The sequence below is a fragment of the Mangifera indica genome, chromosome 20 (genome assembly GCF_011075055.1).
Source record: "Mangifera indica cultivar Alphonso chromosome 20, CATAS_Mindica_2.1, whole genome shotgun sequence".
NCBI classification, from domain to species: Eukaryota; Viridiplantae; Streptophyta; class Magnoliopsida; order Sapindales; family Anacardiaceae; genus Mangifera; species Mangifera indica.
In genome coordinates this window covers 1,323,709-1,343,550 of record NC_058156.1, presented here as the reverse complement: position 1 = coordinate 1,343,550, position 19,842 = coordinate 1,323,709, and the positions used below count along the sequence as shown (strand labels likewise).

Genomic DNA, 19,842 nt, shown 5'->3' with positions numbered 1-19,842 from the left:
CAAATATTTTTAGGTATAATTATTATAAAATGTATTTTGTATTATTTATTATATTAATTGATAATGAGAGTACTTTTATTCTAAAAAAATATTTTTTATATTATATATCATATCACTATTAATAATAAAAAATTATTAAAATAAAAATATTTTATTATAGATAAATTAAATAAAATAATCATAATAATAAAAAATTAATTATTAAAATAATTTTTATATGTCATAAAACAAACCTCCTATAATTAGTAGAGATAGATTTGATTACAATTTTATTTTAAATAAATATTTTTTATACTATATATTATATCATTATTAATAATAAAAAATTATTAAAATAAATTTTTTTATTATAAATAAAAGAATTTTAATAATAAAAAATAAATTATTAAAATAATTTTTATATATCATAAAACAAACCCCTTTATAAATAGTAAAAATAGATTTGATCAAAATGAGATCGTGGGTTGACTAAAATCATGATTTATTTTGTTAATGATTAGTTTTCCTCAATGATTTTTATTTTTAATACAAACATTTTTTTGTTATAATCAAATTAATTATATTAAATTCAAACTAAAACTCAAATTAATTTTAACTTTATTCAAACCCGCCTTAATTAGGAGATGTTTTTCCAGATCTCTCATCTCATCTCATGAGAATCGGCTAAAATATTTCGGCAACTGAAACTACGATTAAACTCTATCATGTATTATGTCAACCCTCAAATTCCATTGCTTCGAACCGAAACACCACCAGAACCCTATTTACTTAGAAATGAAAAGTCTTTGGTAAACACGGGATGGTAGAATTATATTCGAATCAGATTTATTTTTAACAAACTCAAAATGAATTAAGTTTAAATGAGTTCAAACTTAAATTCAAATTAAGAATTTAATATTTTTGAATTCGAATTTTAGAAATATTTGGTTTGTAAAACTCACGAATTTAAAAAAATTATATATGAATAAATTAAAACGATGTTATTTTGATCAATATATATTAAAACGTCATCTTTTTAATATTAAAGTAAACTCAAAACTCAGATTTAAGCTTAAGCTTGAGTTTAACTGTTTTTAAATGAATCAAATTCAAACACTTTTAAAACAAGCTCAATAAACTTGAGTTTAACTTGAATCAAACTTAAACCAATTCGATTCAAAACTAATCCTACCATCCGGGTTATAAAGAGAAAAAAATTTCTTTTACAGAATTTACTTGTCCACCAAAGGCCAAATTAAATTAGAAATGAGGCGACGGTATAAAAAGGTTCACCGATATTAAAACAAAATACTAGTAAAAACAAGAATTCAATATCTTAAAAAGGTATTCTTCACATTAAAAAACCAAAAACATGCGAGGGAGCACTAGCATTTAAAAGGTATTCCTCTCCCTTGGACAAAAGAAAAATTACAGTAGGTTCCCTCACATTACCCTATTCACTATTTCTTAAAAATTGCCCCCCGTATTCCCGGCAGCAGTAGCCAATCAAACTAAAGATTCTCACAGTTCATCATGTGAATCATCGTCCTCCGATGCCCCACCACCTGGAGCTCCGCCGCTTCTTTGGTATACGGCGGTGATAATTGGGTTGCAAACAGCTTCGACCTCCTTGAGCTTCTCCTCGTAGTCCTCCTTCTCGGCACTCTGGTTGTCATCTAGCCATTCAAGGGCCTCTTTCACAGCTGTTTCGATCTTGTCTTTCTCATCAGATTCGAGCTTGTCGGCAAGCTTGTCCTTGTCATTGATCTGGTTTTTCATGTTGTAGACGTAGGTCTCAAGGCTGTTACGGGCATCGATCCTCTCCTTCACCTTCTTGTCCTCCTCGGCAAACTCTTCTGCCTCACGAACCATACGTTCAATCTCCTCCTGGCTGAGGCGTCCCTTGTCATTTGTGATGGTGATCTTCTCTGATTTTCCAGTGCCTTATCTTCAGCCTTGACATTCAAGATACCGTTCGCATCAACTTCAAATGTGACTTCAATTTGAGGGGTTCCCCTGTTGGATCATCCAAATACAATGTCATTAGCCCCGACCAAACAATGGCGACAAACAGTTATAAATTGAAACAAAGACAGCGACAAACCTAGGAGCTGGAGGAATTCCATTAAGATCGAATTTTCCGAGCAACCTACAATCCTTTGTGAGACTCCTTTCACCCTCAAAGACCTGATATCAGATCAGAACAAACATGAGTAACTCAAAAATTTAGCAACACTGCTCGATAAAGACCAAGACGACAAATACCTGAATGGAGACGGTTGTCTGCTGGTCCTGATAAGTGGTGAAAACTTGAGATTTCTTTGTTGGAATGACAGTATTTCTCGGGATCAACTTAGTCATCACCCCGCCAACAGTTTCAATACCAAGAGTGAGTGGAGCCACATCCAGGAGAAGGATATCTGCAATCGGAACATAAATAAATTTGTCAATTTGTAATTCAAATGAACTTCTATCAAATATCAGCGTAGGAACAAAAAATCTAGAGTTCATACCTTTGGTTTCGTCACCACCCTCTCCGCTCAAGATGCCACCCTGAACAGCTGCACCATAAGCAACAGCCTCATCGGGGTTAACACCCTTGTTAGGTTCCTTTCCATCAAAGTACTCTTTTAGAAGCTGTTGAACCTTTGGAATTCTAGTGCTGCCACCAACAAGAACAATCTCATCAATTTGGCTCTTCTGCATTCCAGCGTCTTCCATTGCCTTCTTCACAGGTCCCATGGTCTTTCTGAACAAATCATTGTTCAACTCCTCAAACCTAGCCCTGGTAAGTGGCTCAGAGAAGTCAATACCATCAAAAAGTGATTCAATCTCAACACGAATCTGGTGCTGGCTGCTGAGAGCTCTCTTGGCACGTTCACTTTCCCTCCTGAGCTTGCCGAGAGCCCTGTTGTCCTTGCTGATATCCTTTCCGTGTTTTTTCTTGATCAATTTAATGAAGTACTCCATAATTCTCTGATCAAAGTCCTCACCTGCAAGAAAATGATCCATTAGCATGAAGACAATCAACTAACATTAATAACATGAAAATAAAATTCTCTAAAAACGAATTCAATTTCAGAATTACTTCAGATAGAGGTAAGCCATAATAGTTCAAGAAAAATCTTATACTATTAAGGACATGTGAAAAGATAAGAGATATGTACAAACCTCCCAAATGAGTGTCTCCATTTGTTGAAAGAACCTCAAAAACACCATTGTCGATTGTCAAGATACTGACATCAAAAGTCCCACCACCAAGGTCAAAGACAAGGATATTCTTCTCGCCACCTTTCTTGTCCAAACCATATGCAATGGCAGCAGCTGTTGGTTCATTGATAATTCTTGCAACATTCAATCCAGCAATAACACCGGCATCCTTTGTAGCCTGTCTCTGTGCATCATTGAAGTAGGCTGCACAATTAAAAAAAAAATGATTAGTAAAGTTAAAACAATCATTTCAATTGATCCTGTTCTTGCAAAATGCAGAATTTAATAATAAAGTGCATTACACTAACCAGGAACTGTAACAACTGCATCCTTTATCTTCTTCCCGAGGAATGCTTCTGCAGTTTCCTTCATCTTAGTCAGTACCATAGCACTGATTTCCTCAGGACTGAACACCTTAGTCTCGCCATCCTTAACCTTGACTTGAATATAAGGCTTCCCATCCTTGTTGATAATCTTGTAAGGAACAAGTTTCATGTCCCTCTGGACTTCTTTGTCCTCAAACCTGTTAATAAAAAAATCCTCAGTTATCACTAATTCCTCCATAATCAATGAAAACATAAACCAGCACATTTAAAATGGTTCATTACTTTCTTCCAATAAGTCTCTTGACATCAAAGATAGTCCTTTCAGGATTAACAGCTGCCTGATTCTTTGCAGCCTCACCAATCAACCTCTCACTGTCAGTGAAAGCAACCCAAGATGGGGTAATACGGTTTCCTTGGTCATTGGCTATAATTTCCACATGACCGTTCTTGTAAACACCAACACAAGAATACGTTGTTCCAAGGTCTATTCCAATAACTGTTCCCAACTTGGCAGCTTCCTCTTTCGCGATCGATAGAGCAAATAGACCACCTGTTGTGCACCACATGAAACATATATTAAACTATTCAATCATAAAACAAGCCATCAGATAATATTATAATTTTGGTCACTGTTCTAATAACAAACTTTGATCATTAAATACATAATTAATGATGATACAACTGCAGTACAGAAGTTCCTTTTTAACTGTAACATCAACTTGGCGTACTTAAACTATAATTATATAGATATTTAATAGCTTTTCAGATAATTAGCTCTAACGAAACATCAACATCAACTATAATAATCATCATTCCAGATATAATGCATCAAAATCAGTAAAATTATCAGATCTAAACCAGAACTAGATCAATCAAAGAGGTGTCCATTTCCGAGTTCAATTTCAATTTCAAACCATTAACTAGAAACTAGATCTACTACATTTCTCTCTCATACAAACAACAATTCAGATCTAATTATTATTCATCGTAATAAACATTTTTGCAGATATGAAAACTAATACTCACCGAAGAAGACAATAGCGAACACAACGAGAGAACCGCGAGCTCTCCAAGAGCCAGCCATCGCGCTTTAAAAGTAAATTTCGCCTGGTTTTTTCGCTCCTTTCACTCTAAAATCTAAACAGAGCTTCGCTTTGTTTTGGCAGGGCTTCGCTGCTAGCGTATTATGTTTTAAAGGGCTTTCGGTTTTACCTTAATATCGCCCGTGGAGGACAGAGCCTTTATAGGCCCATGATGTACGTGTTATGAAGGTGCACGTTGTGAATCCAATAGAACTGATACGAGAGAACATGTCATCGGTGGTGACGTGGACCAATCATTTTGAAGATACACATACAACGAGCCAATAAAATTAGCTCTTCTGTTGGGGTGATCCTGGCCGTCCGTTCTTCCACATCTTCACGTGTCCGCTTACCTTTTCCACCCAATCTATTGGGCCTAACCTATATTTCTGACTTCAACGTCTACGGCCCGTAGTATAAACGACTTGCTATTTTAAAATTTTGGGTTAATAACTGCATACACCCCAACGTTTCCCTAAACTACCCCTACAACACTGTAGCTCTCCACCTCTTCCCCCGCTCCCACCACATTGCATATCATTTACAGTAGAGTTGAATTCAAACCGAACCTGAATATAAGTTGACACGAGCTTGACTTGGATTCATAATGATCAATACATTCAAGTTGTTGTCAATGAAATAAATAATATTACTGACAATACATAAAATATCTTTACAGTGAGGTTTGAATTAAATTTAACTCAAATTGAGCTAAACATTAAGTCAGATTGAACTAACTTTGTTCAAATCAAACACTATATAAAACCCTTTAAGAAAGGGTTGGGATGAGTACTCACTTTAAGTACACAACTCGATACATATTTTATATTTATCATCAAATATTGAATGTTACTTTATCTTTAATTTAAATCGTTAATTACTTGATGATGCACATAAAATTTGTACATATTTACATACTCAATGTGCTAAGCATAATTTTATTGAATTATTATATTATTATATATGATAAAATTATGTATACACGCTTTTAAGTACTAAAAAATTTGTCATCGTATGATTAAATGATTTTAAATTGAAGATAAAATAATACATAATTATATAATAATATATCATTAATGTATATATTAAAAAAATGTGTGTTCATATATATAATTTAGAATTATGAAATATCATTTACCCTTTTACCCTTTCCTATTGAAGTTAATTAGAATACACCAACAAAAACACTAATGTTTTGAAAATCGGACGGTCATCAAATCGGTTATCTTATTAAGTCACAGTTCGATCAATTTAATCTATTATCAAATAATTATATATTTTTTTAATAATATCAAATATTTATCATATTTTTTAAATATAAAACGTAATTTCGAGAATATGTTAATTAACCCATTAACATTTTATCTCATATAAAAAAATTAATTATAAATTATTCTAGTTAAATGAATTTATCAAATTTAATTCAATTTTAAATAATTAATATTTATATATAAATTAAATTAAATTATAAAACCAAACAGAATTATAAACTGATTTTAGATTTAACCGAGCGACGGGAAAATACTTGAACCTCTATGGTTTGACCTGACATTTGAAAAACAACACAGCTTACTACCAAGTCAACAAGTTTTAAAAGTCAAAGTCAAAGCAAACTTTCCTGCTATATTTCACATAAAAAATGAAATTCATTTTTTTGACCATATTTGATTATAATGTTTAAAAAAATTAATGAATTAGAAATTGTAATAATAAAACTCGGCCAAATTTGCAGTAATTTCATGAATCACAGCTGTAATAATAACCGTGATGGCAATAATTTCTGTCCAATCCCACCATACGTTAAAGCGCGTGTTCAACGTCAACCAATGAAATTATCCTGTTCACATATTGAGACTCTCTACAAGAGACTTGAGGACCCACAACTTCTCCACCACGCGTCAACCCGAAGAAAACTACGCGTGGGGCCTCCAGAAAGCCAATTGGAAAAATCAGGTAGTTTTACTATTGTTATTATAATTTTTTAAATCAAAATCTCTCGCGTTTTATTGACACGTTCTCTCTGCTTTTCTTGTCACTCTGCTAGGGTTTCAGAGTTGCCGCTTCTTTTTATTTCTCTCGAATCGATCGCTCGCTCACTCGCTGTGTTTTCCGAGTCGACTCATCAACTCGGTGTAAGTTCTCTTGATCTCGATGTAAGGTTTTAGCGCCTGGTTGGTTGTACTGAATTTTTTTTAGATCAAAGTTAGTTTATGCTGCTTCTTTTTTTTTTTTTTTTAAGTAAATTATTTATGCACTGTTTGGTTACCGAGAAAGAGCTAGGAAATTGCAAACCAGGTTGGTTATGTTTTTGGGATTAGAGTGAGTCTGACTTGAGTTTCGACCATCGGTTTAGTTTCTAATGAATTGGGCATGTGCGTTTGGGCGTAGAGAATTTGAAATTGAATGATGATGGACAAATAACGGTAACGTTGTGATTCATGAGTCTTACGAACGTGTTAGTGAAATCTATCTAAGTTCAGCTGAAGGTTGGTGAAGTTGGTGAAGTTGACCATTCACTTCCGTACAAGAAGAAAAATAAGAAAATGATAGCCAATCCGAATAAGAAGAAAAATAAAAATTCAATATTTTCTGCTTGGTTAATCAGATAGTGGGAAGATGATACCCAATTGGTTTTTTGATTTCTTATACTTAGTTTGGAAATATGAAATCTAAACTTGCTAAGCGAGGTTAATAGGATTGTGGAGTTGAGCTTTCCTATTTGAAAAGAACAGAAAGTGAAGCTTGGCATGTTTACTTCACTTTTTGGAAACAAATGTGGTATTATTCTATAAAACTATATGTGATTTGATATTCCCTTTCCCTCAATAGAAGACTAGTGATGTTTTTGAGGTTCTTAATTTATGTTTCATTCTATGAACCTAATGCTAGAAGTACATATGATACTTTGCATGTATTATTTTGTTATTCTGATTAATTTAATGTGTTAAATTCAGATTTTGATGGCCGCCGAAGTTACCCAAATTCTTTTAAATGCACAAGCAGTGGATGGCACTGTGCGGAAACAAGCAGAAGAAAACTTAAAACAATATCAGGAGCAAAATCTTCCTGGCTTTTTACTCTCCCTTGCTGGGGAATTGGCTAATGATGAGAAACCTGTTGAGAGTCGTAAATTAGCAGGTTTGATCCTCAAGAATGCATTGGATGCCAAAGAACAACATCGGAAGTTTGAGCTCGTACAAAGGTGGTTGACATTGGACCCCTCTGTAAAGGCCCAGATTAAATCATTCTTACTGAAGACCCTCTCTTCTCCTGCACATGATGCACGGTCAACGGTGTCTCAAGCCATTGCGAAGGTAGCAGGCATTGAGTTGCCACATAAGCAGTGGCCTGAGCTAGTTGGAGCTCTTTTGTCAAATATTCATCAGCTTCCAGCTCACACCAAGCAAGCCACCCTTGAAACTCTGGGGTATATTTGTGAAGAAGTTTCCTCAGATGCAGTAGATCAGGATAATGTAAATAAGATACTTACAGCTGTAGTTCAGGGTATGAGTACTTCTGAGAGTAACAATGATGTAAGACTTGCTGCTACACGAGCATTGTATAATGCTCTCGGTTTTGCTCAGGCAAATTTCGTAAATGACATGGAACGCGACTACATCATGAGAGTTGTCTGTGAGGCTACACTTTCTCCAGAAGTGAAGATTAGACAGGCAGCTTTTGAGTGTTTGGTTGCCATTTCGTCAACCTACTATGAGAAACTGGCAACGTACATGCAAGATGTTTTCAACATCACAGCAAAGGCTGTGAGGGAAGATGAGGAACCAGTTGCTCTACAAGCAATTGAGTTCTGGAGTTCAATATGTGATGAGGAAATAGACATATTAGAAGATTATGGAGGTGATTTCAGTGGGGATTCTGAAATTCCTTGCTTTTATTTCATTAAGCAAGCACTCCCTGTTCTAGTTCCCATGTTATTGGAGTTGCTTCTTAAGCAGGAAGAGGATCAGGATCAGGATGAAGGGGCATGGAATATTGCAATGGCTGGAGGCACATGCTTGGGTTTGGTTGCTCGAACAGTTGGAGATGATGTTGTCCCACTTGTTATGCCATTTGTTCAAGAAAACATAGCAAAACCAGATTGGAGGCAGAGAGAGGCTGCAACCTACGCATTTGGTTCCATTCTGGAAGGCCCATCTCCTGAGAAGCTTGTACCTCTTGTTAACATTGCTCTGAACTTCATGCTCACTGCCCTTATGAAAGATCCAAACAACCATGTGAAGGACACTACTGCATGGACTCTTGGAAGAATGTTTGAATTTTTGCATGGGTCAACTTTGGAGACACCTATAATTACACAAGCTAATTGCCAGCAGATTATTAGTGTTCTGCTTCAGAGCATGAAAGATGTTCCAAATGTTGCTGAGAAAGCCTGTGGTGCTCTTTATTTCCTGGCCCAAGGTTATGAGGATGCAGGATCATCTTCTTCCCCTCTAACACCCTTTTTCCAGGAAATTGTTCAGGCACTTCTTACTGTAACTCACCGGGAAGATGCAGGAGAATCTCGCCTCCGAACAGCAGCTTATGAAACTCTTAATGAAGTTGTAAGGTGTTCTACTGATGAAACAGCTTCAATGGTGATGCAACTAGTTCCACTTATTATGATGGAGCTCCACCAAACTCTCGAGGGACAAAAATTCTCATCTGATGAGAGGGAGAAGCAAAATGAAATACAAGGCCTTCTTTGTGGTTGCTTGCAGGTCATCATACAGAAGCTAGGATCATCTGAGCAAACGAAGTATGTCTTCATGCAGTATGCAGATCAGATGATGGGCCTCTTCTTAAGAGTATTTGCTGTTCGAAGTGCCACGGCTCATGAGGAGGCTATGCTTGTCATTGGAGCTCTTGCGTATGTGACAGGTCCAGATTTTGCAAAATACATGCCAGAGTTTTACAAGTTTCTGGAAATGGGTCTCCAAAATTTTGAGGATTACCAGGTATGTGCCATCACAGTAGGTGTGGTGGGGGATATATGCAGGGCTCTGGAGGAAAAGATATTGCCTTACTGTGATGGGATTATGACCCAACTTCTCAAGGATTTGTCAAGCAATCAGTTGCATAGATCTGTGAAGCCTCCAATTTTTTCATGCTTTGGTGACATTGCTTTGGCGATTGGTGAAAGCTTTGAGAAGTACTTGATGTATGCTATGCCCATGCTTCAGAGTGCAGCTGAGCTATCTGTACATACATCTGGTGTTGATGAAGATATGATGGAGTATACCAATTCTTTGAGAAATGGAATCTTGGAGGCATACTCTGGTATCTTTCAAGGTTTCAAGGGTTCTCCAAAAATCCAACTGTTAATGCCTTATGCACCTCATATTCTTCAGTTCTTAGATAGTTTGTACCTGGAGAAAGACATGTGAGCACTACAGGATTCTGGACTCTTCTTTTATTTTCTAAATTATAAAATTGATATTGGCAGTGCCTAACTGTTTCTTTGTTGTCTTCAGGGATGAGGTGGTGACTAAGGCAGCAATTGGGGTTCTTGGGGATCTAGCAGATACCCTTGGTAGTAATGCAAGTGCCTTGATTCAGCAATCTGTGTCAAGCCGAGAATTTCTAAATGAATGTTCATCATCAGAAGATCATATGGTTAAGGAATCTGCTGAATGGGCCAAGTTGGCCATCAGTAAGGCAATTTCTTTTTGAGGCAAAGTGCTACCACATATATTCTACTACTTGCATGCATTTGGGTGTGTCGAGTTGGTTCATGGATTTGCATAGCCTGAGTCAGGTAATCATCATTTTTGGACACAAGTGTCTTGGTTGTTTGGCTGTCAGTATTTCACATTGGCAGGATGGAGTCTTTTCTGTTTAATTATTTCCTTTTATTGTTTTCCTTTGCCATGGAAGCAGTTGGCAGTGATGACTTTTGAGTCTATCTGCTATCGCGGACGAAATAGATGGACTTTTACGCATGGGAAGAAATGGAACAACTAGACTTGGAAGGATTGATATAGGATAGATCCCAATCACACCCTGCCGGTGTTGTCTGTCTACAATGGGTCACCAATAGCAACAAAATATGAAGTGAATGGTGCTGAAGTTTTGGTTTAGGAATGGGGGCAGTTTTAGCAGCAGTGGTAAAAACCACATTTCCCCCCTTTTCTCTTGTTTCTTTTCTTTTCTCCAAAATTGGGAGTCTTAAAAAGTATTGCATTGTTACATGCCAAAAATTGTCAGAGTTATTCTCTTGCCATATGTACTCATTCTGTATACTTGGTGTTTGGTGAGAACCACATAATGTTAGGGTATTCAAACCATGCATTTGTCATATTTAATTATATTTAAAATAGATGTCCATTGGGTTTCCTCCTTTCTTTCATGTACAAATCAGTGGTCTAGTTCTTCAATTCAAATTAAATTTTCAATTAACTTCATCTTTCATATGTTCAATCATTGAAGAGATGGAAATTTAAAAAATGATACAATAATTGGAACATTTCTTTGGGTGAGTTGATGGGACTAGGGTTGGATCCTATAATCGGCTTGGTTTGAATACATTATTTAACTCGAAAGAGTTTATCTATAGTTAAAGTTTTAATTTAAAATCAATTCAATCTGTTTATTCAATAATACTGTTTATTCTGTTGATGATATTGTTTACCATTTAATGTTATAATTCATTTTGTTGGCAATGCTCAAATGATTATGTGCATTAGTTTTGAATGTATTTGAATTCGAATTTGAGTTGGGAATTGAATCCATCCTCTTGATTCTAATAAATTATTTTGAAAGCTACATTGGCAAAGAAATTGACCATACTTGCGTATAAAGCATAAAGTAATTGAGCTCAGAGTCTGTCCAATCGCGAGAGTCCACGTACGCACCTATCCCATCGAAAGAGTCCACGTAGGAACCCAGAAGCCGTACTGTAATCCATTTTCCTTCCACAACGAAATTGTGATTGCAATTACGCGTTGTCGCTGTTGAGTACGTACTCCGCCCTCTCACTGCAAAATAATTCATTCAGTTCCGTTAACGAACTCACATATAGGGGCGCACGCAAGCTCGTCGCTCGCTCGCTCGCTCCACTCTCTCTCTCTCTCTCTTCTGCAGAGACACTAAATTTGAAAAACCTAACCCTAACTTCGAAGAAAATCCTTAAATTAATGGCGATCGCTACGTTCTCTCCTTCATTTTGTTGCACTCGCACTGAGTCAAGTCGACTGACTCGCTTCTCTTTAATTCATTCTCACAAACTCCCGAACCGAGTCCGCATCATCTCTCGTCAGAACTCACCCACAACTCGGTCTCTCCGGCCGACCACAACAGCAACAACAGCGATAGCGATAGTAGTGACAGCAATAGCGAAGGATACGAACTCCATCACAAAGCCTTTTTGCGGAGTCGTAGGAAGGGGTCGCCGGTTTTCGTGAAGCTTCCGGAAGATATGACGTGGGCTGGAGGAATGTTGAAACGAAAGAGGGCGATTACGCAGTCTTTTAAGGCGCTGGCTGCGGCTGGCGTAGAGGGGGTGGTGATGGAGGTGTACTGGGGAGTGGTGGAGAACGCTCGTCCGGGGATTTATGACTGGGGTGGTTATCTTGAAATAGTTGAATTGGCTAGCAAATGTGGTTTGAAAGTTAGAGTTCTCTTTGCCTTTCATGAGAATGGCGCTGGCCCTGACGACCGTAAATGGTAATTATTTTTCTTGATGTCAGCCAAGACGTTCATTACAGTTGGTAACGGAAACGTCTCCAATTGATTTTGGAAAGAAATCATTGTTCTATTATGAGATTTGCATGCAATGCAATCAAATGATTTTTCTGTACATAACATGCAATACCTAATAGCAGATACTGATGATCGGTAACTTTTTCCTTTTGTGCATTGAAGGATTTCTCTACCCAAATGGGTGCTCGAAGAGATTGATAAAGATCCAGATTTAACATATACTGACAGATTTGGAAGAAGAAGTATGGAATATATTTCCCTGGGATGTGATTCTCTACCTGTGCTGCAGGGGCGATCACCAATCCAAGCATATACAGATTTAATGAGGAACTTTAGAGACACCTTCAGACCTTTTATTGGTGTTATTATCACAGTGAGACCACTAATCATAGTTTAATTTATTACTTTGTCATTGATGCACGATTACAGAACATTATAGTCTCGCTTGTGTCATATAGTTGTTCATTCTACAGGGAGTTCAAGTTGGCATGGGTCCTGCAGGTGAACTAAGATATCCTTTATGCCCTTCTCAAAAGCTAACACGGGGCTGGCGCACAGGTGAACTTGGAGAGTTTCAGTGCTATGATAAGGTAGGTGGGAAGGTTGAGCATTAATTGTTGAACTTATACTCTAATGATCATTTTACTCTTTAATAATTATATTTTTGAGTTCTAAAGTCCTTGGCACTGTTTCCATATGGTTTCTTTCTTATTGATGGAGACAGTATATGCTTGCTTCTCTGAATGCTTGTGCTCGAGGGATTGGGAGATGTGAATGGGGATATGGAGGTCCTATTGGTTCTGGCAATTTGATGCAAGATCATGAGAAGACTGAATTTTTCAGAAGCCACGACGGTTCTTGGAATACCGAATATGGTAATTTTTTCCTTGAGTGGTACTCAGGCATGCTGCTTCTTCATGGAGAAAGGTTATGTAGGGAGGCTGCAACCATTTTTCAAGGTGCTAGAGTTGATACATCAGCAAAAGTTGGTGGAATCCACTGGCATTATTGTACACAATCTCATCCCTCCGAGCTAACAGCTGGCTATTACAATACTTCAACCAGAGATGGGTATATGCCAATTGCTCGCATGTTTGCCAGGTATGGTTTTACTATGTGTTGCTCTTGTTTTGAAATGCGAGATGCCCAAGAGAAACATATGAACCCTCTCTGTAGCCCTGAGGGTTTTCTTAGGCAGCTGTTATTGGCTGCGAGGATCTGTGATGTACCCCTTGAAGGTGAAAATTTCGCAACTGATTTAGATGATTCATCATTTCAACATATGCTAAAGATGTCAAAGTACTACTCAGATGGTATTCAAAAGCCCACTTTCTCATTCAACTTTGTGAGGATGGATAAGAGCATGTTTGATTACAATAACTGGATTCGTTTTACTCATTTTGTGAGGCAATTGTCTGATGCCAGCAATTTTCGAGCCAAGTTAAATTTTAGAGGGGATGTACGGCCATCTTCGTCTGCTGCATCAGATGCCACCAAAGTTGGAGTTACTTTTGCATATTGTTAATGATTATACCATTGATTTGCTGTGTATGCCCTATACATAATTCGATGATCTCTTATTTATTGATGTGAATTGTGTAGTAATGCTGCATCATTGTTCTTTCCCATATTCCCAGCCTTCTTAGGGACAGTTTTCTTAGTGTATGATGATAAATTGCCTTCCTGTTATTTTTTCGAATGGTTGGCTCCGTTATCTTGAATATCTTTTCTACTTGGAACTGTGGAACATGATGTCTTCAGTTTCAACTAGTAAATAATTGTTAATCCTTCTTTTGGCCTTCTCAAAATCTCCCAAATATTTTACCGGAAATGGGTTATCACTGTCTCCACTCCAGTTTTGGTACATGGACAGCTAGTTTGACCAGTTAAGTAATTTCTTTCATAATGTATTGAAAGGCCAAAGGGCTTATAGGCAAATATACATTTACAAGATTTTAAAAATCTAAATATTTATTTAAGATTTAGTCTATTTTCACACTTAAAAGTTTTCTCTTAGGGGTGAAGGTAAAAATGTTATTTTATCAGTAATATTAAAATAAATAAAATTATATTTTATTTTCTCTTTTTGGTTTGATAAGCTAACAATATTTTTTTGGTATTAAATTTTGAAAAATTCACATTTTCTTCTAATGTGTGGAAAACAAATCTGATGAACGACGGCCTCCCTCTCTGGTGTTTCTCTTTTGATGGGTTTTTGTCCTACAATGACAAATAATGTGGTCATCTAAACAACACTTAGTCTGGATGATAAAGACATTGTCCGGATGAAGATTGTCTTTTGTTGTTGTAGGAGAAAGAGTCATTGGGAGAGAAAGTCAGAGAGGGAGGCTGCCATTTGCCAGATTCGTTGGTCGGATTTGTTTTCCAAACCTTAAGGGGAAAAGTGAAATTTTTAAATCTTAATTCTGAGAGAAAATTGTTAGTTTTTCAAATTAAAGGAGGAAAATGAGATATAATTTATTTATTTTAATATTATTGATGTAATAATGATTTTATTGTTAACCTTAATAAAAAATTCTTAAATATATAAAAATAGACTAAATCTTGGGTAGGTATTTGAGTTTTTAAAATTTTACGGGTATGTTTCTGTCTTTTCACCAAACTTGAGTGGGAACATGTCTTTTGGCCTATATTGAAATGGCAAAATTTTAGTTATTTTCATAATCAAACACTTTTTCCACCCATGCACTCTTGAAATTATAAAAATTGCGACCTCCTAATGTTGTTTCCCATAGGAAAAAGCTCTGTTTCTACAGGTGGACTATGCTTTCATTCATTCAGTGTAATGAGAACCATTCATGTGACTACTTAAAAGTAGGTTAGAATCTGAAGTAAACTGGTTTGATTTAAATTCAAATCTTATTTATATTAAAAAATTTGATTTGTTTTTTAAATTGAGTCGAACTTGACTTAGGAGGTGTTCGATTTGAGTCAGTTTGAATTGGTGATTTGAATTCATAGCTCGATTTTGTTTATATTGATAGTTCGAATTTGTGATTTGATTTGTCTGAATTTATAATTTAAATCGATGATTTTGTGTATTATTTCAAGAAAACAATATTATTTTGTCAATGAGCCACGAACTTGGCCCACGAATCCGAACCATCAATTTGTATCATGAATTCAAACTGAATTAAGTCACAAATTTAAATTATCAATTCGAATTGAATTGAATTATTTTTTATTCGAATTGAATTCATAACACTCTTAATTTTGGTTTAACGAATTTGAGTTGAATTCAAATTAAATTATTTTTTATTTAAATTGAATTCAAATAAGGGAGTGTTCTGACTTGACCAGTTCGTATCCATCCCTGCCGTAAAGCAATTACTTATGGGTCAACACACTACGGTTAGGCTTATCCTCTATCTCCTCTGGTGCCTTCTGTCCAAGTTCAAGATAGCGATCCAATTCCTGGTCGCAAAGTTCTATAGTCATCTTGAACTCATCCGCTCCAGCAGTCCTGTAGTCCAGTTGGAGATCCCCTACATAAACTCCCCTGGTGGCATAGAAGAGACTGTGCGTTGTTGCTTTGAAACTTTGGACACCATTTCTCCCGGCCTGTATTAATTGTATTCAGTCGTGGTACCTTGTCCTGAATACTCTGTTGTAAGTGCAGATAGAAAATCTGATTGACCTGCTTATCTTGTCAATAGATAAGTTGATAGTAATTTAGCTTCAAGTTTCATTGTAATACCATCACACACAACACACCCCACATCTCCTAGTGACATCTCTAGAAGAAAACCCATCACCACACAGATGGCTTTGAAATAAAGCAATGGCTTTTCTTGTGATAAATTTGAGTTATGAGTAATTTGATTGATTAAGAGGTCATGGTTGAGATTGTTTCTTAGTGACATGTTGTGTACAGAAATGGAATAATGATAATGTTATGTAGCTGACATTAGAGTAGTGATGACAATGGAGAGATATGAGGTCAAACACTCTATTCTCCGTTGTCATTTTCGTTACATGGATGAAAAAGATTCATCGTACTTTTTTCTGTGAAAAAAAATCTTCTCTTTATCTCTATCAAAGAAGAAAAATCCCTTTCTTGTTTTCGTATCTAAAAAAAAAAATCTCATCTTTATACCCTTTCAACAGATTAATAAACATATTAAACAACAAAATTAATTAAAATTAAAACAATTTACTATTTCAAATGCTACAAATAACATATGTTAATCACCGTAATACACATAACAAAAATATAAATAATATAAAATTAATGATGTATTAGTATTTTAAGTAAATATATTAATATAAATGATGAGACAGAGATAAAATATATATATCTCCATCCTCGATTGTAGAGATGTTTTTGTCTCTATTTCATTTTCTTTTTTATTTTTGTCAAGAAATCTCTTTCTCATTAGAGTCAGAGAAGGTTAAAAACCCAAAATTCAAAGCAAAATTCCCATATCTACATTAGAGATTGTCAAAGTACAAGTATTTGTTAAAGTTTCTGAAGAAAAAGCTGGGAAGGTTGAGTGGTCAACTTTAATAAGGTGCTGTGACTTGTTTGATATGACTCCCACCATCCAATAAATCATGATTTCAATGGCGAAAATGTGAAGTGGGGGGCCTCTCTCTCAATAAGAAATGACCATTGTTTCCTTTCCTACCATAAAATTTGAGATGGAAAAGAAGGGGAGAAAATGAAACTACAACGTAGAGGATTATCCTCATACAATATCAAACAAATGCATACATCAACTTTTACAGTACTGTTGCCGAGAGACTGACAAATCTGTTGCTTCAATTTTTGAAGTTGAGTATCGTATTGACAAATCATATATCATATCATATTTTAAAAAATTAATTTTTTTAATTATTATTATATATTATATATATTTTATAAAAAATAAAATAATAAAAAAATAATTCACATATCATTATTTTAAAAATATTATAAATACTTTTAAAATTTTAAATTTTTTCATAAACACCTTTATTATATCATTATTTTCTCTAAAAAAGTGTATTAATTTATATTGATAATATGTATCATATCGTATGATACGTTCATTGTATCGTATTAAATCTTATATAGTGGAGTATTGATAACTGCATATATAAATAATTGACTGTCTAACTGGGTAATTTGTTTATGATAAACATATTGTTAAAATTTTAAATATAAAGTATAAGATTTAAAATTCATATAAACAAAAATATAATATTTTGGTACAAGGGTTATATGAGTTTGAACTCTAAGATATCAGTTCTCTAAATATCATGTCATTTAACAGTTTTTCAATGTATGTTAAACCCTGGCATGGAAGTTAGTGCAGTTATTTTGATGATGTCATAAAATATATTGATTTATATTGATAAGATGTGTCATATCGTATGATATGTGTATTATATCGTATTAAATCGATATATTTTATGATACATATCATTTTTCATTTAAATCGTATATCGTAGAACATTGATAACTGCATATATAAATAATTGGTTATCTAGTTGAATAATTTATTTATGATGAACATATTGTTAAAATCTCAAATATAAGATATAAGACTTAAAATTCATATAAACAAAAGTATGATATTTTGGTATAAGAGTTATATGAGTTTGAACTCTTCGATCTTCATAACTAGTTTTTAAGATATAATTTTCCTAAACATCATGTCATTTAATAGTTTTTCAATGTATGTTACCGATGACCTCTATATGCCTTTAAACCTTTGCATGGAAGTTGGTTCAGTTATTTTGATGATGTCATAAAAAAGAATTAATGGTTGAGCTTGAGACTACTCTAAACTCTACAGCAAGTTCATACACTAGGAAGCTAAGGTGATGATGGGGCCAAGATATTTTAATTATGGCGAAAAAAAAAAGAGACTAAATTATAGAAGGATAAAAGGTCAACAGAAGATTTTATAAATAAGAAAGGTTAGATAGGAAGTGTTGTTCTTGTTTATCCCTTCATCAGTTAAACGATATCAATTTTTAGTTATCCATGACCCTATTAACATCTGTCCTGCATCAGTTGATGAATTTATGAGAGCTGGGTAGGTTGAGCTCGGCGCATTGCCTTAGTGCAGTTGACTTCATTAATGGATGTAACATTCTCTTCGTTTTTCTGCTGAGATATTGAGTGGTAAGCAATATGAACAGTCCTAGCTACTAGCTGTCTTTTTCCTCTCCTACATTCACTATAAATGAATCGCCAAGCTTTCTCTTATTTCCACATCTCAACAACATGAGTCGATCTCGCGTTGAACCTTTCATCTTCTTGCTTCTAATATCTCTCATTTTTATCTCTTCTTCATCTGCTTCAGGTAATGAGAAACTCATGAAGTCTCATAATCCTGCAAACCCAGTAACCCATCAGGTATTCTGCATGTTAAATTGCCCAATGGTGATTACTTTCTTTATCCGCTTTGAAATTATGATTAACATGGATGCTTAATTTGATTTGCAGGTGAGAAAGATGATGGAGCTCAACGTCTCCGTTGATGATTATGAAAGGCCACGGGCAAATAAAAACCATCAACCGCCCAGCAAAACTGGTCGCTGAAGAGCTTTAACGGCGTCTTGAGTTTATCATCTGCTACAAAGCTCTTTCAGTCGTCAACTTCACTAATAGATTAACTTCATTTAGATAAAGTTTACCACAATACTCTGTACATCACTTTTGTGCACAAATAACAATGATCATAATGTAATTGAGTGTTGTTTTATCTTTAATTTTTAACTATTTAATCATATAATGATACATTATTATTTATGCATAAACTCGTATACATAACATAATTTATACGTTTATGTATCTCTAAATTATACTACAATCATTTCCAATGTATACAGTTGAATTATGTATTATATAATATATTAAAAAACAAATTTTTCATCATGTATATTGTGTATCATATTTCTATAGTAAGATACGATTTAAAAAATAATAATATTAATAAAATATTAATAAAATGTTAAAAAAATCTAATTAATATATCCTCCTTTTAAAAAATATCATACATATTTTTAAAATTCCTTAAAAATATTTTTATTATATCTTTATTTTTAAAAAAAGATATTTCAACTCATATCGTTAATATATATATCGTATTATAAGATACATATTATATTATATAATATATATATTATATTATATTAATTTAATATATTTTAAGGTAAGTATGATTTTTATCTGTATCATATTAAAAGATAACTATGATCCAATATAATAATCTTTACTATACTCTGTGAATATTTTTCAATAAATGACTTGATTAATTAAAATTAAGTTACTAAAACTATTACCAATTAGTACATTTGGAGTTTACCTATCAAGCGGAATGGAGCGGATGAATTAAAACGCAGTCGATTTGTAATAAAACGACAGAGTTATAATTTCTATGAACAGTTAGTACAGTTACTGACCTTTTACCGTTTACTACAGACTGACAGTTAACGTACGCAACGGAAACTCACTGTATGATTATAGAATTACAAAAATACCCCTGTCTTTTTTCTGAATTTCAGTTGAGAATGGTGACATGTTCTAATCTTCA

General features: G+C 34.6%; 2 protein-coding genes and 1 pseudogene across 3 annotated transcripts; 2 read left to right on the top strand and 1 right to left on the bottom strand.

Moving 5' to 3' along the window:
* Nucleotides 1–1,291: 1,291 nt before the first annotated feature.
* On the bottom strand, nt 1,292–4,736 carry LOC123204698 (luminal-binding protein 5-like). Its single transcript, XM_044621491.1, is given in 9 exon segments — nt 1,292–1,919; nt 1,922–1,995; nt 2,084–2,166; nt 2,245–2,399; nt 2,493–2,972; nt 3,151–3,393; nt 3,498–3,712; nt 3,798–4,065; nt 4,542–4,736. Coding segments are annotated over 9 exon segments (1,995 nt in total). The 5' UTR covers nt 4,600–4,736; the 3' UTR covers nt 1,292–1,500.
* A 1,840-nt stretch (nt 4,737–6,576) lies between these two features.
* Nucleotides 6,577–10,934, top strand: LOC123204696 (importin subunit beta-1-like). Of its 2 annotated transcripts, XR_006499601.1 has the most exons (4): nt 6,577–6,729; nt 7,552–9,977; nt 10,069–10,352; nt 10,475–10,934. XR_006499601.1 is itself a non-coding variant. In XM_044621489.1 (3 exons), exons 2-3 carry the CDS (start codon nt 7,558–7,560, stop codon nt 10,265–10,267), a joined length of 2,619 nt encoding a protein of 872 aa, XP_044477424.1. In that variant the 5' UTR covers nt 6,577–6,729; nt 7,552–7,557; the 3' UTR covers nt 10,268–10,934. The 2 variants fall into 2 exon arrangements, 1 of the variants encoding a protein (XP_044477424.1); XM_044621489.1 differs by having other exon boundaries at nt 10,069–10,934.
* Nucleotides 10,935–11,526: 592 nt separating this feature from the next.
* Nucleotides 11,527–13,984, top strand: LOC123204697 (annotated as a pseudogene).
* The last annotated feature ends 5,858 nt before the right edge of the window (nt 13,985–19,842 follow it).